Source organism: Heteronotia binoei, chromosome 9 (genome assembly GCF_032191835.1).
Source record: "Heteronotia binoei isolate CCM8104 ecotype False Entrance Well chromosome 9, APGP_CSIRO_Hbin_v1, whole genome shotgun sequence".
NCBI lineage: Eukaryota > Metazoa > Chordata > Lepidosauria > Squamata > Gekkonidae > Heteronotia > Heteronotia binoei.
Window position 1 is genome coordinate 89,574,797 of NC_083231.1, and position 26,684 is coordinate 89,601,480.

The 26,684-nt window shown below is 41.2% G+C and overlaps 1 protein-coding gene across 2 annotated transcripts in view; it reads right to left on the reverse strand.

Annotated features, from left to right (window-relative positions):
* Nucleotides 1–1,040: 1,040 nt before the first annotated feature.
* The window catches only part of GSTCD (glutathione S-transferase C-terminal domain containing), a 62,692-nt gene continuing 37,048 nt past the window's right edge, over nt 1,041–26,684 (reverse strand). The window contains exons 6-12 of one of the 2 annotated variants that reach the window (XM_060246979.1): nt 21,091–21,206; nt 20,464–20,508; nt 18,242–18,370; nt 15,549–15,682; nt 10,271–10,301; nt 6,479–6,548; nt 1,041–1,637 (exon numbers count right to left, since the gene is read on the reverse strand). In XM_060246979.1, coding sequence (XP_060102962.1) covers nt 1,498–1,637; nt 6,479–6,548; nt 10,271–10,301; nt 15,549–15,682; nt 18,242–18,370; nt 20,464–20,508; nt 21,091–21,206 — 665 coding nt within the window. In that variant the 3' untranslated portion in view covers nt 1,041–1,497. The remainder of the gene's footprint in view (nt 1,638–6,478; nt 6,549–10,270; nt 10,302–15,548; nt 15,683–18,241; nt 18,371–20,463; nt 20,509–21,090; nt 21,207–26,684) is intronic. The other variant, XM_060246980.1, reaches the window with a different exon arrangement.

The following is a 26,684-nucleotide window of genomic DNA, read 5'->3' on the forward strand; positions in this document are numbered from 1 at the left end:
TGCATAACAACGGAAGGATGCTGCCAGATGGGCCCTTCCACTGATAATATCTATGAAGAAAAATATCAACCTAATTATCATGTTGGTGCCCAACTTCCAAGTGTGCATTCTTAGTTGTGGATTGGGTTCAGCAGCACTTAAGACAAAGAAAGTATCCAAGGTATAAGCTTTCAAGAGTCAAACCTCCCTTTGTATCTAATGAAGGGAGATTTGACTCTCAAAAGCTTAAACCCAAGAAATCTAGCTGGTCTTTAAGGGGCTACCAGAATCAAATTTTGGTCTTCTACTGTGGATCTTAAGTTTTGGAACTAGCTGCCCACTGAGATCCATGGGATCCTTGATCCCATTGCCTTTAAGAAAGCTATTTAGTCAAGCCTTCAAACTCTAGCCCCGTACGTCAATCGATTATAGCTTATTTGTAGTTTTCCTGTTTATAGCTGTGGTATACAGGGTTCAGTAAATCTCTAGCTCTTGTGATTAATTTGAATTAACTGCTCTGAGTACATTGTGAAAAACGCATCATAAATATTGCAAAGAAATAATTAAAAATAAATAGCCAGTGTAGTGTAGTGGTTAGTATCCGACTGAGATCTGGGCACCCAGCTTTGAATCCTCACTCTGACATGGAAGGTTGCCAGGTGATTTGGCACCATAATCTACCTCACAGGGTTGTTGTGAGGATCATATGCAGGAGAATACTATAAGCTGCTTTTGGTCACCCGATCGGGGGGAAAAGGGAAGGTATAATTGAAGTAAGCAAATAAAACAGTAGAGGCAGCGAAATAATAAGCACTTCCCACCTTGCCCTGAAGCTACTTTTTCCAAAATAAAGCAGTCATCAGGGCTTAATCCACATGTTTGTGAACAGTATGTAATCTGCTCCAAAACCACCCTCTTAAATGCTTTTATAAGAAAAAAAGATTAGATATGAATTTTGATGAACAAAATCATCATTGTGTAATCTTCCACAAAATGTCTTTGTAGAACTTACTTGACTGCATTATAGGGAAAAAAAAGTAAATGGTTGCACAATAAAAAAGAAAAATGAAAAACTTGGCTGCTTTTATCCAGTAGCTGCACACTGTTTTACATTGTCAGAGCCTGTGATCACAAAAGCATTAGCACTGTGTTTTCCAACACACAAGATCCATCTTTACAGGAAAAAGAAAAGATCTCACCTTTCCAGCAATCAAACTTAGAAAAACAAACCTTTATGAGTTCTATTATTGTGTAGGCAGATGACTGTTTTAGGATGTTCCTTTTTCTGAGAACCAGCTGTCATCTAATCACACATTTCAAGCAGGATTTAAGAAACTCTGTAGGCAACCTTGCTGCCAAGCTCTTTCTTTTCTGCTTCCTCTTTTTTTTTTTTGAGACAATGGATTCAAGATGTACAGTGGCTGCTTCCCAGACTTAGTATGAACCTCCACAATAATTACTGGACTGTGAATTGCAAGAGCCGATCATTGATTCAAATGGATGAGAAGAAACTTTGAACTAAACAGGGACACCCACGATCAAGTTGTTTTTTGGAGAACATGTTTCTGGTTCCATGGATGTCACTTGAACAGAGTAGCTGCATGATCTTTCCACACTCCAAGCCCGATCCAGATCCACCAGCCCCATACAATGCTTACCTAGAATACAGAAAGCCAGAATACACGAATTCCTCCATAAAATTCAAATGGTATGCATATGTGAACATGGGCATTTCAGCATCAATCTTAGCAACAGTGACACAAGTAAACATATTGACATACCACTCAAGTATGTCTGGAGCCTTCCTCTGTTGGAAGAAGCCTTCACTGAAGAATAACCTCTTCTGCAGAAAGAAGGGTCTCTGCATTTAGCTATACAGAGTGGAAGGCTATAGCACTTTGAAGTACACCAAATTACTTTTGTAAGTCTATGCATTGTTCACTTATTCAGTGTCTGATGTGCCTCTTTATTATGAACAAAAAGACTAGTGTGACCTAGAGATACCAATGAATGATTCACAAATCAGAGAATGTGAGAATAAACACTGCATTGAATCATCTCAAACACAATACTTTTAAAAGGTGACAGACAGGTAACACTTCTGAAAAAATTGGTGTTCCAGTGGTAATAGGTCGGATCTTATGATGCTCTTCCACTAAGCCTTCTTTTCATCAAGAAATACACCTTTCAACAGACTTCCCTCCAGAAAAAATTCATTCTCCATTGGAAGACACATAGGATGGAGACCAGGACCGGATGTACATGTTTTTCAAGGGGGGGCAAAATTAAAAAATGATGTCCCCTTATGGGCCCATAGAATACAATGGACTCCATACTCAATTTGGCGCCCCCCCGTGTCAGCGCCCAGGGCAAGCACCCCCCCTCTGCCCCATCCTTGATCCGGCCATGATGGAGACTGTTTTGGTCGCTCTCACAGATGACCTCAGAAGGCATCTGGACCAAGGTGGGTCAGCGCTGCTGCTGCTTTTAGACCTATCAGCAGCATCTGACAGGGTCAACTATGACCTAATGACCCATTGCCTTGCTGACATTGGAGTCCATGGGGTTGCCTTACAGTGGTTTTCCTCCTTTCTCTGTGGTCGGGGACAAAGGGTGGCGATTGGCGAGCAGACCTCCCTGCAGCATCCACTCAAATGTGGTGTGCCTCAGGGAGCTATTCTCTTACCAATGATATTTAACATCTATATGCGCCCCCTTGCCCAGATTGCTTGAGGTTATGGGCTGGGTTGTCACAAGTATGCAGATGACACCCAGCTCTATCTGTTGATGGATGGCCACTCAGACTCTGCCCCAGATCATCTGACCAGGGCCTTAGAAGCTGTGGCTGGATGGTTGCAGCAAAGTCAGCTGAAGCTTAATCGAGCTAAGACGGAGGTCCTATACTTGAGCCGTGGGGAGTTAGAGTTGGGCATCTGGCTTCTGGACAGTACATCTCTTGTGCCGGTTCAGAAGGTGAAGAGCCTAGGAGTGATACTGGATGCCTCACTTTCCAGGGAGTCCCAGGTCATAGCAGTTGCTTGATCTGCTTTTTATTAGCTTAGGCAGATTAGACAACTAGCGTCCTATGTGTCATCCCAGGACTTAACTATAGCAATCCATGTGACAGTCACTTCCAGATTGTATTACTGTAATTTTCTCTACACAGGCTTGCCCTCGGGCTTGATCCATAAACTCCAGCTGGTGCAAAATGTGGCAGCATGGCTGGTAACTGCATTGCCTTTCGGGGCAAGCATCCGGTCAGTGCTGTACCAATTGCACTGGCTACCAGTTGAGTACTGGATCCATTTCAAGGTTCTGTTTTTGACATTTAAAGCCTTATGCGGCCTGGAACTGACATACCTGCGGGACCGCCTCTCCCCATATGTGCTCCAGATCGCTGCATCTGATCTGCAGTATCTTCTGACCATCCCTGGTTCAAAGGACATTCAACTTGCCTCAACCAGGGCCAAGGCCTTTTCAGCCTTGGTCCCAGCCTGGTGGAATCAGCTCCCCATGGAGATCTGGGCCCTACCTGATTTACTACCATTCCGTAGGGCCTGCAAAACGCAGCTATTCCGTCAGGCCTTTGGTTGAGGCAGCAGACGTCCTTATTCCTTCTGCTTGGCCTCCCTTGCTATGATACGATCTTATTTTATTATTACATCCTTGGGACTACTGATTTGTAGAATGTGCCCAATGGAAACCGCTGGCTATGGTATATATACTGCTTTGTTTTACTGTATTATTAAGGCTTTAGTTCTAAGTTTTAATTGTTTTAACCTTTGCTGTTATCCCCCCTGAGCCTGTTCATGGGAGAGGGCAGAATATAAGTTAATAAAAATAAATAAATAATTTCCTGAGGGAAGAAATAGCACATGGAATTTAAATGGCAGCAGCTACAAGCATAGACAGCTTCAAGAAGGGATTGGATAAACAAATGCAGCAGAGGTCTATTAGGGACCAGGGCTGGCTCCAGGCTTTTTGATGCCCTGGTGAGGCCCCCCCACTCCACTGGCCTCCCCCTCTGCTGACAGCCCCCCCCGCCCCTGACTTCCTGCCCTGCCCCTGACTTCCTGCCTTGCTACCCCACCTGCCTGCCAGGCTGTGCCCTTCTTCCCCGTACCCATGGACAAAGCCAGGCTGGAGCCCCACTGCTGCCACAGTCCCGTATGGTGGCTCCTGGCGTCTCCTCCCCTGGCTACTACTGCTGCATCACTGAGAGAACCAAACAAGACTGAGTGGGCAGAGAGGCCAGCCTTGTGCTCGGCATACTCCAGCAAGGCTGGGCAGGTAGCACTGCCCGCCCCCCCGCTGCTGCAAGTCACACTGGGGTTCCTGAACTAAGGTCACCTAGTGGGCACGCTGGCCCTGTCAGTGCCTGTTAGCCACACAGGAATGATGGAACATACTGTGTCTGAGCTAGTGATACCCTGTTTTCTTGGTGCTTAGGGGCCAAAGTGGGAGGGCTTCTGGAGTTCTGACCCCACTGGTGAAGCTTCTGATGACACCTGGGTTTTGGCCACTGTGTGACTCAGAGCGTTCGGACTGGATAGGCTATTGTCCTGATACAAGCATGGCTTCTCTTATGTTCTTATGTACTCAGGTGGGGGCAAAATATCCCCTATGCTAAAGCTGAATTCTAGGCATAAAATTTGGCATGCTTATATCAGAGATTAAGAAAGTTAAACAAAAATGTAAAATAAATTGCTGCCTTAATACAACTTATTAGTAAAACTAAATTTAAAATCATGTCCCATTTTAAAATGAATTTTTATACATAAAACTAATATATCTTGACCATCTTAAAATGTTGCATGAATCATTATATTATAAATATAAGACCAAGATACTTTTTTTATATTGTATTGTTTTAAAAATTCTAAATGCACCCTAACATGGCATCTCAATACCCGAGTCTGCCTTAGAGAACATGTGGTTGGTGCTAATCTGATTTGACCTTTACCCTAGTCATCTGAAAACAAAACTTAATCCACACCAACCGCATACCCATTAGCAAGTTTAAAAGGTGAAGAAAGATGATTGAAATGGAAAAAATTCTTTTAATGGAGCAGATAAGCCTAATGTCAAGTATATCCTCTGAAGAAACAATGAAGAGAACAGAAACAACAGTAAAAGGATTTCAGTGGTTCCTAAAATTTCTGCTTTATCTTTCTCCTTGAAGGAAAATGGACTGTAAAACATAATCACAATCTCAGGGCATCAAAACATGCTGAATTGTCACAAATTATAATTTATAGCTACCTACCCAACCCCATATTAAATGACTTCCTTTCTGTATCTCCAAAGTACTAGGACAATGCCTACTCCCATTTGATGAAGCGATGCCTCTTGAGCTCACAGCTGTGACCCCGAAAGCACATTTTCCCTTCCTGATACAATGGTGGCTTTAAAGATCTGCCAGTTTTAGTGGAGAGGAAATAAAGCAGATAAGGGTATCACTAGACTTCAGCACTTCCTATTGTATTTTTTTAACCCCAGAAACTATTTTTAACTTTATAAATGTGAATGTTCAGGTGCATTAATATTGTTTTGTTCTGCTATGCTACACATCCTGTAACCAAAGTGTCCATACAGCTAGAATTAAGTAGGGCAACAAGATCTTCTTCACACATTACAAGAAGTTAGAAGCAAACTCGCAATTCACTCACATTTTTGCTTTACATATCTTGCAATTTTCAGGACAATTCTACATACATCTCACCACTGAGACTTTTTTTTTTGCTCAATCTCACGCAATTCCATTCTTACTATAACACCATCCCATATAGATTTTGTCCATGCAGGTCTCATGTTTCCCAGTATAGCCTTTTTAATACTCAAAGCGATCTGCATCTTCTCCTTTTCACCAGTAAGAATCTGGTTGGATCCAATCCAGTATTTCCATAGGGATTCCTCTATATAATTAAGATGCAAGGACTTTTTTTGTCAATCGATTCGTATTTTGCTATATCTTTTTGGGGCTACAGACAGGGCTGGCCCTAGGGTGCATAGTGCCCCAGACAGCCTCGCTGCCCCCTGTTCCCTCCCGCTCACCATTTTAATGCCTGGGAATGGGCGGTGAAGTGCTGCACTCCTGGGGATCTTTAAAGGCTGCCTCCTCACCCCTCCGATCAACTGATCAGCAAGTAAAGCAGCATGGAGGCCGGCAGCTCCTACGCTGGCCTTCCAGTGCACTCAGGACGATCAGCGCTAGGGTAGCAGTGGTGGGAAGGATGAGCAAGCCACTGAAAGAGCGGCCTGCCATTGCCTCCTCCCCAGCAGAGCAGCAAGAGCTCTTCTTGTGATACATTCAACTGCACATTTAACTTCAGCACTGTGTACTATTTCACACTCTCTCTCAAGTCTTTGCATTCTGAGAAACCAGCACTTTTAATTCCTTATTGATATAATACCCGAATTATCCATATATAGTATGATAAGCACATCACCAATATAGTACATGTAATCTACACAACAGCTGCTTTATAGATGAGCATACCTATTCGCCTGCGTTCAGGGGGAAGCTGGACAGCTGTCTGATCAGCAAATCGGCAGAGAACCATGTGCTCCTAGAATGCAAATAAAAGAACCACAAAAAAATCACAGCCTTCTTCCATTACATCATTCTAAAACAGCTATTTTTAGTAGCAGCATCCAAAAATCTATGAATATCTGAAGTACAAAAGATTGACTGGAGTTGCCTATTTTCCTGGGAAATGTAATTAGTAGCATGTTCTGGATTGTGATTTGGTGGGTTTGGGCTTTTTTGCTTGTTTGTTTTTTTATCCAATACAAGCAAGCTACTTGGCATTCAAGTTGTCATCATGAAATCCACGATGACCCTGAGGATTTACTATGTGAACTTTTTGCAATGCGCTCCTTGCTCACTGCCTTTTCACCGTACTCTTGCGGATTTGTATAGCGAGAGGGTTTGTGCTGAATGATATCTATTGAATGGTCAGATGCCTAGTGCAGTGCATTGTCACATGTTTCAGCATATCGTCTTTGGATGCAGTTTGGACTATGGACACTGGTAAGTATGTTTTAAGAATAACTAATGTAGGTGTTCCTCTGGTCCAGTAAGTTTTGTATTATTTCTCTGACATTTATCTGCTATACTTTCCTCCTCAAGTATATGTGACTCACATAAATATTACACCATGCAGGTTCGCCGACACCAGTGTATTGAACATTGTACTAAGGCACCATGTTAGTGCCATCTCAGACTCACTACCCCAATAATGCTTGCACCTCTCTTTTGTTTTGTAAGGTAAACCACGGAATCATGCTTGTATACACAGCATGTATTATGTTCTATTGCGAATACAGACGACATTGAAGCTGCCTTGAACTAAGAGATACAACCATTTAAATAAATAAGACCTTAAAAGCGGTGGAGCTTCCCTCAGGCAGAAAAAAAGTGTTCAAGGAAAAAACCAGTGCAGTGACATGGCTTTTGTTGACAGCTGCAGTAGCTAAGACAGCTGCAGTTTCAAGTGCCAAGTCATAGCAGTCAGAACCATCTCAGAACTGTACATCTTGACAGAGCCATGTGAAACAGTAGATGGAAATAAGTATGTGAGAACACAAAACACTTTCTATGGAATTTTGGCGATCTCATTTGCATGGAAGAAATCCTCCCAAATGGAGAAAAGGTGATACATTTAGTTATATCTTTTATAAATATGGAATTTTAAATTTGGTTGAGTCCATCTAACCTTTGACCTCCAGAGCTTACACAGTCAAACAGGAATTAAAATTTATGGCTATTAATACATTTATCATTAAATACAGCACACTAAAGCAGGGGCCCCCAACATTTTTTGAGCCCATGGGCATCTTTGGAAGTCTGACTCAGCATGGTGGGCACAGCCAAAAAAATGGCTGCCACATAGTGGTTGTTGTGGGAGGTGGAACCAGCCACAAAATGCTGAAGCTTACCTTCATTCAAATAACAGAAACTAACATGCCTAAGTGGCTAGCAGCTTTGGATCCTCACTTAGTAATCGGCTGCCACAGTTGCTGTTTTATATAAAGTGGCAAATGCTTCACAGAGCAAGTCTTCTCATTTAATTTGATGTATGTGTGAGGGGAGGGGTCCATGAATTTCACAGTGAAGGGAAATATAAATGTCAGAGGAACTCTGGAGACAGTGACACAGTGTCTAGCCATCACACTGCAGTGCTGGCAACGTGTCAGTAATTGAAAAGACTATATCAGTGCAATATGGAAAGATGCATACCACAGTCTATAGAACCACATATTTGGAACAGAGATGGTATCTGGTGCAGTTCCACAAAAACATGTGAACTGAAGTGGTTTTACAGCAACAAGAACTCAGCATTTCTCAATTTAAAAAAAAACACAACTGATGCAACTTTTATATAAAAAAAGTTATTTCTTGGATCCAGTGGAACTTTGTATAGTACATTGCCTTACCTTATCTTTGTAATTGTCATATTGTACCTAAACTACTAAAATAATTTTTTTGAGTAAAAGATGATTTTTTAAAACATTTTCTTGGCAAGCTGGGGATGGATTGTAATGGAAAATGTAAAACAATACCAGTAGTTCTTTACAATAAACTCATATCTTATTTTTTTTTAATTTGGTCCTATTCTACAGTATTTTTCAATTAAAATGACAAAGAAGGTTTTAATGTGGCTATACACTTTTGCCCTGACATGGATAACTCAGGCTTGCCTGATCTTGTCACATATTGGAAGCTAAGCAGGGCTAGCCCTGCTCAGTACTTGGATGGGAGACCACCAAGGAAGTCCAGGGTTGTTACACAGAGGCAAACAGCAAACCACCTCTCGATGTCTGCTAACCTGAAACCCCTACATAAGTCAGCTGCAACTCAATGGCAAAAAAAAGGCTTTTAAGTATTAAAGACTTTCTAGTATCTTTCTAGTAAAATAATGGTTTCAACAGGCCAGAAAAAAGGGAGATAGATTCTTTTGATATTCTGAGAAATCAGTAACCCAGATCCAGAAATTTGGGCTACATGAACTCAAATGAATATATGAAGGAATCATCAATATTGTTGGACATTGTTTAGTGACTGACACCTGTCTGCCCATGTAAGCATGGAACAGCTTCCTCCACTGAAACTGAGGCACTTCTTCTGGGTGAGTGAGATTCATGAATGAACCAGTGCCTCTTTCCAGGGCAAATCTGAGACAAATTATAATGTAAAAATAAAAGCCTGTTGACTTCAATAGATTTAGGAAGATGTAATTTTGCTTATGACTGCACTGTATATACTCTTTGCTTGTGTAATATTTTTGCTAAGTTTATATGTACTTAATGTTTTGGTGGTGAAAATGCTGTCAAGTATCAACTGACTTTTGATGACCCCATAGGGTTCTCAAGGCAAGATACATTCAGAGGTGGATTGCTATTGCCTACCTCAACTTCCTTGGAGGCCTCCCACCCAAACGCTAGCCAGGGCTGCTTAGCTTTCAAGCTTGGGCTATCTGGATCAGGGTGACAATATTTTAGTTACATTTTACTGAGAACTGGTTGCATTCTTGTAGTTGATGCTAAAAAAAAAAATTAGTGAGAACTGTTTGCATTTCAGAGGACAAAATAAAGCCATTTTAAACTAATATTGTCCAATGTGAATCTGGGGAGAAGAAAAAATCAAATGAACAAGAAATGCTGGACATGAAGAGGCTGCTAATATTAGGAAGATACTCTTAGGATGATGGCACCATCACAGAAACACCAGTACTAGATTGCATAGCCTCCAGCCCACTAAAGACATTAATTAGGAAAGGACCAGGAAGAACTCTACTCTAGAAACATGCTGCATATACATGATGATTTCTTAAATTATAATCATTCGGAAAAAAATTGTTGTTTGGGATGGTAACTTGTTACCCCCGGCAGTCAGAGGTAGACTGAGGCAGAACTTCAGTGCCCCACTTATGAGCTCAACAGGGTTCCCTCCAAAAGTAGGTTGTAGCTTTGTATTTGAGGAATATATTGTCATCTATTCCTTTTGTAGTTTTGCATTTTTAACCTTGAAAAACTATTTCCAATTTTCTTTTGATCTCTTGAACTGTCTTTGGGGATTTCTGTTATCTGAAAGGCGATATAATGACACAATTTTAATTTTTTTTCTTAAAGATTCTACATGAAAGAACAAAAGCCAACAATAAAATTTCTAAGCACCACTACTCTTATAAACACTACTGTTAAATAACCAGAGATTATTAAGTTCATGAAAATCATACAGAAAGAATGAGAAAAGGCACAGAAAAATTCTAAACCACCTTCTGCATACCTTGTAAGATAAAACTTCCTTGAATTGATGACTGAAATAAAAAAGGAGATCAATTCAATCAATGTGAGAAATCATCATTTAAAAAGAAAAGCAATAACATATACTTGGTTGAATGTTAAATAATATCTAGATCAGGGATGTCGAACTCATTTGTTATGAGGGCCGGATTTGCACCTTGTCAGGCCGGGCCATGTGTGTAATAAAATGTAATGCCAGGTAGGGGAGATATAAACTTTATAAAAGATACAGGCAAACACACACACTCAGCCTAATCCACCTCATAGCTTGTTGAGCGTCAACCAACAGAAGGAAGAGAGCTTGGCTTAATAGCTCTGTTGTGCAATTGAGAGAGCCTGGCAAAGCAAATTGTGATGCAGAAGGAAGCAAGAGAGGTAGAAGGAAGCAGATGACAGTGAATTGCTTGTGGGCCTGATAAGAGTCCTCCAGGGGCCTGATTTGGCCCCTGGGCTGCATCTATATAATAATAATAATAATAACTTTTTATTTCTATCCCGCCCTCCCCGCCGGGGCAGGCTCAGGGCGGCTCACAACATAAAATACATTATACATCAATTTGCTTATAAAATCACAGTTAAAACAATTTACAAATTATTAAAATTAACAATAACAATATCAACATGGTGCTAAGCGTTAGATCTTCAGCAGAATTCAGTAGTTAAAAGCATTTTCAATGGCACTTCCCGGTTTATCATTGGTTGAAGGCTATTTTGAAGAGGTGGGTCTTACAGGCCCTACGGAATTGATCTAAGCATCGTAGGGCCCGCACCTCCTCCGGGAGTTGATTCCACAGCAATGGAGCAGCAATAGAGAAGGCCCGGTCTCGGGTGGCCTTCAATCTGGCCTCCCTTGGCCCAGGGATATTCAGCTGGTTTTTTCCAGCTGACCTCAGCGCTCTCTGGGGCTCATATGGGGAGAGACGGTCCCTCAGGTAGGCAGGTCCTCGGCCATATAAGGCTTTAAAGGTGATAACCAGCACCTTGTAACGAACTCGGTATACCACTGGCAGCCAGTGCAGTCCGCGTAGCCCCGGCTGTATGTGCTCCCACCTTGGGAGCCCCAACAGTAGCCTAGCTGCCGCGTTCTGCACCAGCTGCAGCCGCCAAGTTCGGCACAAGGGCAGCCCCATGTAGAGGGCGTTGCAGTAATCTAATCTCGAGGTGACCGTAGCATGGATCACCGTTGCTAGGTCACGGCGTTCCAGGAAGGGGGCCAACTGCTTCACCCGTCGAAGATGAAAGAACGCGGACTTGGCAGTGGCCGCTATCTGTGCCTCCATTGATAGTGAAGGCTCCAGAAGAACCCCCAAGCTCTTGACCTTATGGGCTGCTTTCAGCAGCACACCGTCAAAAGTCGGCAAGGGGATTTCCCTTCCCAGGGCACCGCGACCCAAGCAAAGGACCTCTGTCTTCGTTGGATTCAACTTCAGCCCGCTCAGTCTGAGCCAACCTGCCACGGCTTGCAATGCTAGGTCCAGGCTTTCTGGGACGGAGTCAGGTCGGCCGTCCATTAGTAGATAGAGCTGGGTGTCATCTGCGTATTGATGGCACCCAAGCCCAAACCTCCGGGCAATCTGGGCAAGGGGGCGCATGTAGATGTTAAACAACATCGGGGAGAGAACTGCCCCTTGTGGCACTCCGCATACTAGTGGGTGCCTCCGGGACAGCTCCCCTCCAATTGCCACCCTTTGTCCCTGTCCATCAAGGAAGAAGGAGAGCCACTGTAAGGCCAACCCCCTTATTGCTGCGTCGGCGAGCCGGCGGGCCAGTAGCCGATGATCGACCGTGTCGAACGCGGCCGACAGGTCCAACAACATCAGCACCACCACACCGCCTCGATCCAGATGCCGCTGGAGGTCATCCACTAAGGCGACCAGCACTGTCTCCGTCCCATGACCCGGATGAAAGCCGGACTGGTAAGGGTCTAAGGCGGAAGTGTCATCCAAAAAACTCTGCAGCTGTAACGCCACTGCCCTCTCTATGACCTTACCTAAAAATGGTAGGTTCGAGACCGGTCGGTAATTCGCCAATTCGGCCGGATCTGCTGTACTCTTTTTTAGGAGAGGGCGGACCATAGCCTCTTTCAGAGATGTTGGAAATTGCCCTTCCAAGAGGGATCTATTTATGATATCCCTTACAGGATATCTAAGCTCCCTCTGGCAAGATTTAATTAGCCAGGAGGGGCATGGATCAAGATCGCAAGTTGTAGGGCGTACAGTTGAGAGAATTTCGTCAACTTCCCCAAGACTGAGCGCGTCAAAGTGATCCAAGATAACATCAGAAGACAGGCACGGAGCCCCGGGTTCTTGTACTGCATCCAATGTGGCAGGAAGGTCCTGGCGGAGCAACAAGATTTTATCTGCAAAAAATTTCTCAAAAGCCTCACAGCCTATTTCCAATTCTCTCATATTTGGTCTGCCTTGAGGCAGAGTGGTCAAATTCTCAATTATCTTAAATAATTGTGCCGGGCGTGAATTTGCAGATGCAATCCTAGTCGCAAAGTAATCCTTCTTTGCGGCTTTGACTGCCATCTCATAAGACTTCATAAACATTCTATAGGATGTTCTTGTCGCTTCGTCACGAGTATGCCGCCACCGCCTCTCTAGTCGTCTGAGTCCCTGTCTAGACATCCCTGATCTAGATGATACAGCACAATTCAGAAGCAAGCACTATGATACTGATTTTTGGATCCAATCAGCTTTTCTGCTGGTGAAAAAGGAAACAAAATGTCTCTTTCAACTACTAGAAATATGGAGAATTATGGGACCTACAAAAGCCATGTCAGATGAGGGCTGCAGTAAAGAGGTCAAATTTCTCAAGATCTGAGTGGGAAAGCTGGCTGGGTAAAACCCAGTATTTTTTCTTTTGGAAAGAATATGTTTAAAATATACCAACTTCTATTTCAGTATTATGTCTGTAATATGCCAAGCTACAGACATTCTCCGCTTCAGGTAATTTTAGAAATTAAGCAATTCATAGTACTGGGCAAGACAATAATTTGATACACTGAAAGAAAAATTCTGTATTTTATACAGATATGTTACAGTACATATATAATCCATAATTCAGTTTGACTTGACTGCTTCTTCAGTGCTTTTACTCTGCTCACTGATGTTGTTTCAGAAGGATTCCATTTATCTCTAATGTTACTTTGTTATTTTTTAAAAAAATACATAAAGTTGCAATGTTTTATATTTTTAAGCTGCATTTATTGTTGAAACTTATAGTTATGTAAATCACCTTGACATATGTTATGGGGAAAGCATAACATTTTTAGATCAATAAATAAACGTAACCATCCTAAGATTTGGCTGTAACTCAGACATAATGAAAAAATGGTTTGGTTCTCTTGGGTTGCATCCACACATCACTGGCTTTTGCCACTGGATCTTCCTGGGTGAAGAGGACAATCCCGTTGTAAATTACTACTGAAGTGTAAGGATAGCCCAGTATCCAAGGATGTGTGCATACAGCCATGCTTACAAACTAGAATACCAAATCAGATGTAACAACAACAACTGTACTGTGTTGTGAAAACTTCGCTATCCTAGTAAGTGGTGGGCAAACGCAAGAGCCTGAGGAATTTCCAAGGCTCGTTCCCACAGCTATGTTTGCCATAATGTGTGGTTGTACCTTGCATCTCAAAAAGCAGGATCTAATTAGTCAATTTTTTTTTTTTTATAAAAATAGTGTCTTGACTGGTAACAATTTTTTGTTGCTTTGAATCTTTCCAATACTCTGAGTACAAGGTTGGATCTTGCCAATCATTCCTGTTAGTGGATCTACTTCCCACCATCTACTGGCATTCCACAAAATGCTGCTCCTTTGAGACAGGAAACTGCCAGGAATAACATGAAGCACAAACTGGAGGCCTGTAGTAGGAGGGACAAAGCAGTGAAAATGACCCCCTCCCCCTTCAGCGAGTGGAAAAATTGGCAGGATACAAAGCATAGTTCTTGCCTTTTTAAAATTAGAAATATAAACTCTTAGAGGTATGTGTTTTAAAGTAAGTGAGCTCTACAGAGAGAAAGATTACTTCCTATTCTAGAGTGCTGTCTTCTAACAAAATAAAGAAAAAACAAAAGTTAACAATTCAATAGGGAAAAGCCTATTTTACAGCCAATAAAGATAACAGGAATGTATGAAAAGGTTCAATTAAATCCAGTCAAACCATCTGAATTGTGCCTCTGAAGCACTGCTTGATTTCCATTGCTATGCTTTGTGGTCCTCTCACATGCCCATTAAAAGTTTGTTATTTTTAGATTATGAACTTTATTTAAAAGCATAGCAAGATTTACAACAAGGTAGATCTCATAAATATGAAAAATAAAGTGTGTCTGAATGGCAAGTTTCTGAAATCAACAGAAAATTTTTGCATTGTATTGCAATGGTACAAGCATGCCGAAAATATTCTTGTTATGGCCATTCTTTTTTTTTAAGTATCTACTAAGCTTCTTTTTCTATAGGTGATTTTCAGACCAGCTGGAATGATGAAACACAGCTCTCTCTGACACACTTCCCTGGTCATTTGGGAACATAAAAGGAGTGGGATATGTTTATGGGAAAGCCTAATAAAGATAACTGGTTTGTATGGTACTATTAAACCAGTCAATCCATGTAAGAGATCCAGTGTGGTGTAGTGGTTGGACTAGGATTTGGATGACATGGGTTCCAATGCTCAGAGCCACAACAGTCATTGGGTGATGTTGGCCCTGCCTTTCTCTCACACTAACCTACCTTACAGGGTTGTTTTAAGGAGGGGAGACTCATATCCTGAGCACTCTGGAGAAAGTGTGGAATAAAAGTCTGACAGAGATAGAGAGAAACATGAACAGATAATTTGTTAGGATTATGCATTTTCCTTACTAAGAGGAAGCACATGCGTATAGCCTTTAATTTTTCTTCTCAACTAGATTCCAGTATTTAAAAAAAAATAGTTGTTAAAAGTGAAAGTATAGGATTGGATCCAGCCAGCTTTTTCACTCAATCTTAGCCAACTCCTCTCCTTATTAGTGTCCCTGTCCCTTGTAGCTTTTGGCAATTCAGGTCCCAAGACCACAACACAGTCTTTGGATAGCTAAAGAGGACTCCTCTCTCTCATTTTCATCAGTGGAAAAAGCTGTCTGGACTCAACAATTACTTAACTTATTCAGTTTTCACTGTTCTATGCAACTGATACAGCTACTAAGACTCCAAGTTCAGTGTCACGCACTTTAACCCAAGTTCCCCTCCACACACAATTATAACATGCAATGGTTCACCTTCGTGGAAATGTAAACTTGGCTGTATTCTGAATGAAGCCATAGCAGCAAGGACAGATAACAAATGCTGCACGGATTTTGGTACAGCGTTCAATCACCATGTCGGTAGCAACTCCACAAGCATGCAAAGCCACCTGAAAAAGTAAAATCAAGAAAGCTGCAGTTAACTGGCCATCGTTCCAATTCAGCCTTTTGGCTTATCTCAGATATTGTAATATCACATGAACTTGCTTATACTGATAGATTCAGATGAGTAGCCATGTTTGTTCTGTTGCTTATACTGAGTCAGCCCATCGGCCCATCAAGGTTGGTATTGTAACCCGCAAGAGCTCTCCAAGGTCTCAGGTAGAGACCTTTCATATCACTTACTACCTGATCTTTTCTTGCCAGAGATGCTGGAAATTAAACTTGGGATCTTCTGCATGTAAAGAAGATGCTTCGCTATTGAGCCACAGGCCCTCTCAAATATATAATATCCATTGCAACATCAGGCTTTAGAACATCGCAGCTTTCCATTGTTCATTCTAAGCAGAACTTTCTAGTTCAAAAAAGTAGATTCACATTCCATAATAAACATAAAAGAGGATGCTAAATAAAAATGAAGTAATGAAACAGATAAAGTTCTGGTAGAACACTTAACGGAATCAACTGCAACATTTCTGATCACCACCACCAACAACAAAAAAGTGAACTTCAGATATTAATCAATAATGCATTAAATCCAGAAAAATCATTAGGAAACCATTTTAATTTTTTCAATGTAGCATTCCAAATGTTTTGCATTCATATTGCCAACTAAGTGAACCAGGACTGATTTAGAACATGAAGAAAACTGAGATTTGGCATTACTCTGACACAGCTCTTATAATAAACTCAAGTGTTTTCATCCAGGTTTATTTCTAATCACCTGAAATAGCACTTAAATCATAAATATTTCTATAAACATGACCAAAAATACACAAAGCTCAAAAACATTTGGTCTGTATGATCAGCTCAAACTACTATGTTGAAAAACTCTGTGTAGACAGACCAGATTCTATTGTACTGCTATTCTATGCTACATTACAGCTAATATATCTGCAAACACTTTTAATTAAAAATCTTTCCTCATCAGTCAAAATAATGGCAAACATACAGTGAATGGCATGATGCAACATGACCATCTCTCAGAAATGTTTTTTTCGAATAATTACTTCAGCTGTTCTACAATTATTTTCAACTCCCACATATAAAACTAATTTTTGATAAGTTACAGGTACCTTTTCCCCTCTGCCTGGAAACTATGACAACGCTCAGTGGAATGATTCATACCTAAATTCAAACTCTGATTTGGCACTATGTGAACATGCCTTTTTCTCTCCTTCTTCAAGTGGTGACTTCCGCTTTGTGTGAATTATGGTTAAGCCATTATATCCTATGTCCTTCAACCAGGATTGCAAGCTATGTGAAACCCTGTTTAGAAAGTACGTACAAGCCACAGTCTGCTGGTTTAGCTGGAAGCTGGAAGATGCAGATCAACCCCAAATATGCAAGAGGATAAGAGGGGTGAAAGCACCTGATATGACAACCTGTATCACAAGTATTTTATTAACAGAAACAGTTTAGTCATGATAATTAAAGAATGTTCAGTCTTGGGGCTATGTCTAAGCCAGTGATATTCACTCAGAGGCCTATTTGCTGGTTACCTGTGGCTTTTTAAACACAGGGAAGCATTCATTTTTTAAAGCATCTGATACAATAAAGAGTTTTGGAGGACTTGAAAGCTTGCACACTGTGGTTTAGGGATGCTGCAAATTTTGCTGTGAACCTGCTTGATGGCTGCACTCACTGTGTTCAAAGCCAAACACTCAGCCTATTCGCTTCATGCCAAGCAGCTGTGAATGCCTGCCAAACTGCTTTATATCAGGTTTTCCGCAAACTGTGCCTGAGCAAGGGCACCGCTGATTCAAACTGACTGGCAGCCATTAGCATCCCTAAGGACTAATTAAATGAGCACCGAACAGTAGGATTTTATTGAAACACAGCATTTACTGATGACTGATTTATATGATTTGTAAGTGATCTAACTGACTAAACAATTACCTGCTGAGCAGAGAAGTTATACAGCAAGGATGCAGGGATGGCAAACCTCAACCAGACTGTGTAAGCACATACATGTGCAAATAGCTAATTACACTGTACTGCAAAGTTAGTAAGGAATACAGTGAAGCAACCTGTCCAACTCCCACAGAAAGACTTACAAACTATCAAACAGATGGTATATTAAACCATCTCTCTGCTCACAACTGATAAATAAGGCATGAGCCAAATAGGCATGCGTTATACATCCCTACTGTTGTGTGGCATAAGCCTGACTTTGAAGCTGGCTAAGGTTCATTCGCAGTGGAGAAAGACAACCATACCTGCTCACAGGTACTCTGAAAATTTAAAAAATTATTGTTATATGTTTAATACTAGCATTTATCTCTTATGTTTGTGATTCATGGGCAGCAAAGGGCATGCAGTAGTCCTTTTGCTCCTTTGGTTCATGTAACAATAGTGAGCTGTAGAGTGAGAACCACTGGTCTGAGCCATCAACAATAACAGGCTTTACAGGAAAGAAATGTATGTTTTCATGTTAAGCAATGGTTAAAGTATTTTGTTTTTTAAAAAAAATTAGCAAAGCACAAAATTCACATTTCACAATTACTTACCCCAATATTAAAAGTTCCTTTAAAATAGTCCATATTTGCTTGTATGAACCAAATGTTGTTTAATCCTAATTCATCACTTCTTTCTTTAGCACGGATCAGGGACAACTCTTTATTTTCTACCAATATTATCTATGTTTCACAGAAACAGTAATTAGTTATGGTCAGTTTTTGATTTTAAAAATATTCATCTGATAATTATGAGGTGCACATCTGCAAACATCCACCCACCCACACATGTAGCAATCTAGCCATTGGTATAGTTAAATTCTGCCTGACCTGATCCTTTCGCCAAAAATGTACAACTTTCCATGTATGCCACTTATTAATGTTTTTCAGGTTATGCTGTTGCTGTTGAGTCAGGAGTATTGTGACAATTTTTATGGTATGTGAGACCCTTTCTAAGGACTCACTTAAGTTAGAGCCCATGTCAGTTCTCTGTCTTGTAAAAGCAAGGACATAGATTATCACTTGCCCATGAAAGGGACAGTATGGGTCACAGCAAGAGTAAAACATATCTGTTTGTGGCAGTGCTTAGAATCTAGTATACAAACTACTAGTAAATGGCAACTCTAAAGAACAGCGCTGGACTGGGCACATGTTTGTATACAGGGTTGCCTTCCTGTTACTAAGAAAAGACTGTTTCTGCCAAAGCAAGGCTCTTTATTTAGCAGAAGGGAGCCATAGGACTCAACCCACTGTATTTATAAGTATCCAGAGTTAGTTCTTATACAAGGAAAAGAAAAAGTACTAATGGTGTTTCCTAATGTCTATTTTATGACTTTCCACACTTGACAGCAATGGGGTCTAATTGTGGGAAAAACAAATTTCAGATCCCAAAGCAACGTGTGAACAGAACTCCGGTTTGTTTTCAAGAATTTGGAAGATAGTCAACTTTTGCAGGTTATAGGATCCAATAAGATCAACTCAAATTTCGCAGACAAGATCTCTCCTAATATTGAATACAGAGATGTTCTACCTTTCAGAGAATGCCTGTTGCTATAATTTATAATTACTTAATATATGAGGTAGTGCCTAACAAACATTATATATTCAAGGGAAAAGAGGAAGAACAGCAGTTGCCTCTCTGGTCTGCTGATTATAATGGGCTGGACACAGAATAAATTTTCCACTGATAAAATGGAACTTCCCTGCCTCCCCCTCCCTTCACCACAGCCCACTGATCTCTACAAAATGCTACTCCTGAGAGATAGATAGCCCTGGGATAGGTATGACTGAGGTCTGCAGCAGGAAGGAGGAAATCAGTGGTAATTTGTCACTCTAGTTTCCAACCCAAGATTTCCATTTGTTAAAAAAAAAAGTGTAACAGAAATAGGATTATTCAGTGCTTTAAAAAAGTCTGATTAGTTTTCCTTCCCCTGCATCCTACCCAGAGAAAAACTATGTATAGTTCCAGTTCCAGCTGCTGGGATGGGCATGGTACTGCCACCAGGGGCATGGTGCTGCCACCAAGCCTAGCTGTAGAGAAAAGTACAAGGACTTATGGGCACTTCACTTCCCCCTGCATCTCCCTCCCTGAATTATTTCTTTTCTTTCTCTTGGTAGCCCCCATATCCTCACCTCCCCTTGCTTCATTTTCTCCTTCCATCCACTCACCTTTTATCTCTCCCCCTCCCCAGCTTCAGCTATATGTATTATATGGAGAGCCAGTTTGGTGTAGTGGTTAAGTGTGCGGACTCTTATCTGGGAGAACCGGGTTTGATTCCCCACTCCTCCACTTGCACCTGCTAGCATGGCCTTGGGTCAGCCATAGCTCTGGCAGAGGTTGTCCTTGAAAGGGCAGCTGCTGTGAGAGCCCTCTCCAGCCCCACCCACCTCACAGGGTGTCTGTTGTGGGGGAGGAAGGTAAAGGAGATTGTGAGCCGCTCTGAGACTCTTCGGAGTGGAGGGCGGGATATAAATCCAATATCTTCCATCTTCTTCATCTTCTATTATTTAATTTACTTCCTTTATACCTCACTTTGTTCTTCATTGGGGACCAAAGGCAGCTTACATTGTTCTCCTCTCTTCTGTTTTATCCTCAGAACAAAATTAGGCTGTGTGATTGATGCAAAGTTTGAGTCCAGTGGCATCTTTAAGACCAACAAAATTTAATCCTGGGTATAAGCTTTCATGTGCATGAATTAAACTTTGTTGGTCTTAAAAATGCCACTGGACTCAAAATTTGTTCTGTTGCTTCAGATCAGTATGGCTTGAAACCTTACCTGGCATGATGGCAATATGTGAGCAAGAACAATTCCAACATGGCCCTGGTGAAAAACCAGAAGAAAATGTAGAAGTAAATCTTAATCCCATTGATCTGTTTCACTTCAAAACAACTATTCCAAAAAATATTGACAAGAGACTTCGAAAGCAGATTAAATTTCTGTGTTTGTTTCTACTCTGCTTTCTTGGTCAAATGCTGGTAGAGTCAAGAAGACCAGAATCAAATAAGGCATTCCGGAGGGCCTGTAAAATGGAGCTGTTCCGCCAGGCCTTTGGCTGAGGCAGGCAGGCATCCCTATCTTCCTATACCATCTAACTGGCCTCCCAACACTGACAACAATGATACCACCGACTACCAATAACAATTACCATCTGGACTGAGGAGAAAATTGGGCCGATATAGTTGGCATCTTTGGACACCAGGCTGTGTATTTACATGTCCACACTATCCACGCTGTTACTGGCTTAACTTTTTTAATGTTTAATGTTTTTAATTGTTTAACTGCTTTACTGTTTTATTGCAATAGTGTAATTATTGGTTTTACTGTTTGATATGTTGGAATCCGCCCTGAGCCCAATTTGGGAAAGGGCAGAATATAAATCCACATAAATAAATAGATAAATACCCCACCACTGCAAAAATCCACAATCACATCTCCAGGCCTAGCTAGTTTTCTCACTAAAGCCACCAAGTTGTTGAGTTGCTGCTGTTTCCTCAAAGCACGATCAGTGGACATCTTTCCTAAGAATGAAAACAAGAAATCACGCATTTATCATGACGTGTCATAACTATTTCAATACATTTTCATTTTAACTTTCAGTCCTTTTGACTTTTAGTTTGCCCTAATCTACAAGCTTTGCAGGGATGACATCAATTTTACATTACAAAAACTAAGGAAAAGACTCTTGCCTCAGGGCAGCTTATTTAGAATATTCACGTCTCATCTAACACTCTGAGGCAACTTAATTAAGAACAGCCAAAATGTGCAAGAGTTGAGGGACATAAGTGGTAGGACTTATTCCCCTGTGCAACTTACTACACATCCTTGAGTTTAAAAAAATTAAGTTCATCCATGAAAATCTGAAGAGACTATACTCTGATGGAATTCTAAACTTCTGTAACAAGAGAGTCTAAAGCTGTCATAGATGCAAACAATTATATATATCAAATGCATCCTGTGACTTCACAGTGAAAGGTGAACTACCTGACGTAGATTTTGGTCAGATGAAACACTTAGTGCACTCTGGCTGTGCTTCTAATTTAATCTCTTTTTTTAAAAAAAAAAATGGAGAGTTTTCTTCAGACATCTCAACCTTAATCTGCTTCACCGCATTCTCACCACATGGTTGTTCATTCAGATTATTTTGCACAGCAACCATGGAGTGGGCTTTTTTTTTAATTGTTCTTGTGCAGTTTTTGACAGCTCCACAATCCCTCAATCCCTCTTCCAAGTACTGTGATCACTGGTTCCTATGCACTATATTTCTCCTTTTCCCACTTGATCTTACCCCCTTTCCCTTTCATAGGAAAATTTTCTTCTTTTTTTTCTCCCCATAGAGCTTTCCTGCCAGAGCAATATTATGAAATGGTAAGTAAAGTTCCAGGGGCAGAAGCCTGACTGCCAATATAGGAGCCTAAACAGGGAATACTTCCAGCACCGGCTCACCAAGAAACAGCAGAAAGGGTTTTCTTGAATCTGCCACTCTAAAACAACCCCACCCCCAGGGGCTCCCAATCCTGACAGAATACTTGGGTGCTGAAATGTGCAAGTAGTTACTCACAACTCTGTCGCAAAGATCTACTGATGTGAATATAGCTAATTTTTTTTAAAGGAGTGAAAATGGAAGGGAAGGCTCAAACTTCTCAAATGGCTTGAGATTTTGATGGAGAGTTCAGAAATGTGGAAATATGGGGTGAAACCACCTACACCTGTAAACACCAAACTTTGACCAATGTCAGGAAATACGCAAGGGGAGGAGTGACAACAGGAAGCCAATGACTGTGGGACAGGATGGGGAGGGTGCTATCTAATCGTGCATTTTAAATCCTGAAGGGAACAGCAAGAACATTAGATCAAACAGTTCATCTAACTGCAACTTTACATAAGGTAGTTTTATAATCTGGAATAACAACCAAAGGGCTGTGGCAGAAGTTGGGCTCAGGATTCAACCAAAGAAACTCCCTCACAACCTGAAATAGCTTTATTGGACAACTTTCTGCAGATTGTGCTTAGTAAAAAGGTTAAGAACATTTCGTCATGATAATTATGTACTGTATACCACATTCTTATCCCATTTTATAGACCGATGGGCATTCTACACAACTTGGAGTGAAAATAGTTTTTAGCAGAGGATTTTTAACGTGTCAGGAACCACAACTTATAGTTAATGCACTTTTATAGAGGAATGTGAATAGATATGGATATATTGACAATCTGGCAATGCAAAAAAAGGGACAGTATCTCTTTAAGAATATGAATGTTAAAATTGGTAAGAGGAGTATGTGTGTTAAGTTTCAGCATCTGCATTTTATTTTTATTCATTAGAAACTTAAAATGTACTATTTGATAGTATATTAGGATGATAAAACTTTGTAACAGTTTATCTAATGTCAAGTTATGACTTGACATTGCAATCACTGAATGATATATGTGCATTTATGAACTCAACATTAATGATAAGATTATCAAATGATAAATTATAGCTTGCTCCAATGGCAGGATGATTGCTCCAATAATTGTGCAGAACCATGCAATTATAGATCGCAGCAATTTCTGGTTATCACAAAATTGCAATTATATATCATGTAAACATGGATTTACATGATTCAAGACAAGACATCTCTATGGGATAATTAACCCCAATTCAGGAAAAACAGAAATTACTCCTTTCCCTCCATTGCAATGTCTCTTGCTTATATTTTTTCCAATCAGTTTATCACAACCATTGATTTTCAGAACAATTAAAGTGCAGCATTTTCCTATGCAAGAAAATGATGCCTGTATCAGAAACTGCCTTTCAAATTTGAGAACATTTAATTGCACCTTTAAAGGCTATTTTTATTTAGTTTTTACAAAGCATGAGTTTTATTAGCTTCTTCATCAAATGCCAGTGTCTTTACTGTGAAATACTGCACATTTCATAGCACGCTGATACACAGTTCTGCTACAGCAAACATTAGAATGAGGAAAGAAAGCTCTGGCACAATATGTAGGTGCAGGCAGTACACAATGTCCTGAAACCAAAAATGCCCAGAGCATTCTATGCTAAATTGAACACTTACTGTGGCTGGAAGCTCTCTTTCAGCAAGTCAGATTTCATTAAAAAGCCCCTCTCAAAAACATCTGAGTTGATTTTACCAGAAATAAGGGCAGTAATATTTTGAGAAGTGTGAGAATTATTTTTTAAAAAGTCAGCATTGACTTCATTTTTTTTTAATTTCTTCTTTTTTGCATGGGATATTTAACTTTCAAACTGCATCTTCAGTGTACTGGCGACAGAGATGCTTACACAATATTCTCCCAGTGCTGATAAACTGGACTTCTCTCAATTCTACCAAATTATTAGTTTTGCATTTATCCTATTTCTTTATAAGTGACAATTGCCTGGAGGCATCTGCACAGGAGTTAAAAAGAGGTATCAATAAAACTACAGAATGTCAATCCGGCAACAATCAGTAACATACAAATGGCAACAGCAGCAGTACTAAATTTTTTTTTTACGTGATAAACAATTTTATTAGTAACATATGGTAGCAAAACTATATCTACAACTTATAAAAGCTTAAAATAAAAGAAAAAACTTTCTACCCCATAACTTACTTTCCCCCACCCCTCCCCCCATTACTTGACCCCCGCCAGTGTTATTTACTTAAAGAAAGCAAATATTAAAGGTACCCTTAACTGTTAAAAAGAAAAAGAAAAACCCCAAAAGTTATATTCTTATTTTAAAGACCTTAATCATTATCAAAGATTGTCCAATGTCCTTTTATTTTCCACTCTTTTTCTACATATCTTCTGAATGCAGCAGTACTAAATGTTATAGAAGTTAGTATGCCTCATCTCTGTGACTAGCTTTGTGCACAGACAATCTTAAAATAATGTACTGTGGTGTTCAGCAAGCATAGGCATCATTTCAGATTTAGATATTTGGAAATGCAACATGAAATGTAGACAATGACTATAAACAGGAGTTGCAAATTACAATTTAGAAATAAGAATCTGGGACACTTTTTTTATTTAACAAGGACTGTTAAAACATTATCTTTCCCATTAATTACTTCTGGCCCACATACATTTAATTTGATGGGCAAAAATAAAAACACTCCTGAGTTAGCAATGTTATTATAGCTTTAACTGATTCATAGCCATTTTTATCTCACAAAATATACAAGACTCATCAGCAAATAAAATGCCTCCTTAAGCTCACACAAAGAGTACCTTTCTTTGTACAGGGAATGCAGCGGAGTAGCTATATAAAAACTCAAAGTAGGGACAACTACAATTCTATGGACAACAATAACAACAAATTTTATTTGTATCCCGCCCTCCCCGCCGGAGCAGGCTCAGGGCGGCTAACAACATAGTTCAGGGTTGAATTATACAAATGGATAAAATTACATTAAACATTATAAGCATTTAATTAAAATCTGGTTAAGTTTTAAAATTAAATTAATTAATTTTTAAAAGTGCTAATGCTATGTTTACTTTTTCTGATGGCGGTTTCCTTCGCAATTTCCATTTTCATCAGCGAAAGCCAGTCTGAAGAGGAAGGTCTTGCAGGCCCTGCGGAACTGTTCTAGGTCCCGCAGGGCCCGCATTTCCTCTGGAAGTTGGTTCCATAGGCTCGGGGCTATAGAGGAGAAGGCCCGGTTACGGGTGCTTTGCAACTTCACCTCTCTCGGTCCGGGGATAGTCAGCAAGTTTTTCCCGGCTGACCTCAGTGCTCTCTGGGGTTCATATGAGGAGAGACGGTCCCTAAGGTAGACAGGTCCTCGACCATATAGGGCTTTAAAGGTAATGACCAGCACTTTGTAACGAACCCGGTATGTAACTGGCAGCCAGTGCAGTTCGCGCAGCCCAGGCTGTATGTGCTCCCATTTAGGGAGTCCCAGCAACAGTCTAGCCGCTGCGTTCTGCACCAGCTGCAGCTTCCGGGTTCGGTACAGAGGCAGCCCCATGTAGAGGGCATTACAGTAATCCAGTCTCGAGGTGACCGTTGCATGAAGCACCATTGCCAGATCTTGGCGCTCTAGGAAGGGAGCCAACTGCTTTGCCCGCCTTAGATGGAAAAAGGCTGACTTGGCAGTGGCTGCAGTCTGGGCCTCCATTGATAATGCAGGCTCCAGTAAAACTCCCAGGCTCTTAACCCGGTGCGCCGCTTTCAACGGCGCCCCGTCGAAGACCGGGAGAGGTATTTCCCCTCCCCGAGCACCCCGACCCAGACAAAGGACTTCTGTCTTCGCTGGATTCAGTTTCAGCCCGCTCTTCCTCAACCAGGTTGCCAAATCCTGCAGGGCCCGGTCTAAATTCTCTGGGACGCAGTCAGGCCGGCCGTCCATTAGCAGATAGAGTTGGGTGTCATCTGCATATTGATGGCACCCAAGTCCATGTCTCCTGGCAATCTGGGCAAGGGGGCGCATATAGCTATTAAATAGCATTGGTGAGAGAACTGCCCCCTGAGGCACTCCACAGTCCAGTGTGCGCCTCTGGGACAGCTCGCCCCCAATTGCCACCCTTTGTCCCTGATCCTCGAGGAAGGAGGCAAGCCATTGTAAGGCAGACCCCCTCACCCCTACATCGGCGAGGCGGCGGGTCAGTAGCCGATGGTCAACCGTGTCGAACGCAGCCGACAGGTCCAACAACATCAGCACCGCCACACCGCCCCGATCCAGGTGCCGTTGGAGATCATCTACCAGGGCGACCAGTACTGTCTCCGTCCCGTAACCCGGGCGAAAGCCGGACTGGCAAGGGTCTAGGATGGAAGCGTCATCCAGAAAGCTCTGCAACTGTGACGCCACTGCCCTCTCTATAATTTTACCTAAAAACGGTAAATTAGAGACCGGTCGGTAGTTTGCCAATTCGGCCGGATCCGCTGTACTTTTTTTCAAGAGGGGATGGACCAAAGCCTCTTTTAGAGATGATGGAAAGCGCCCCTCCGAGAGGGATCTATTTATGATGTCCTGTAAAGGACATTCAAGCTCCCTCAGGCAGGATTTAAT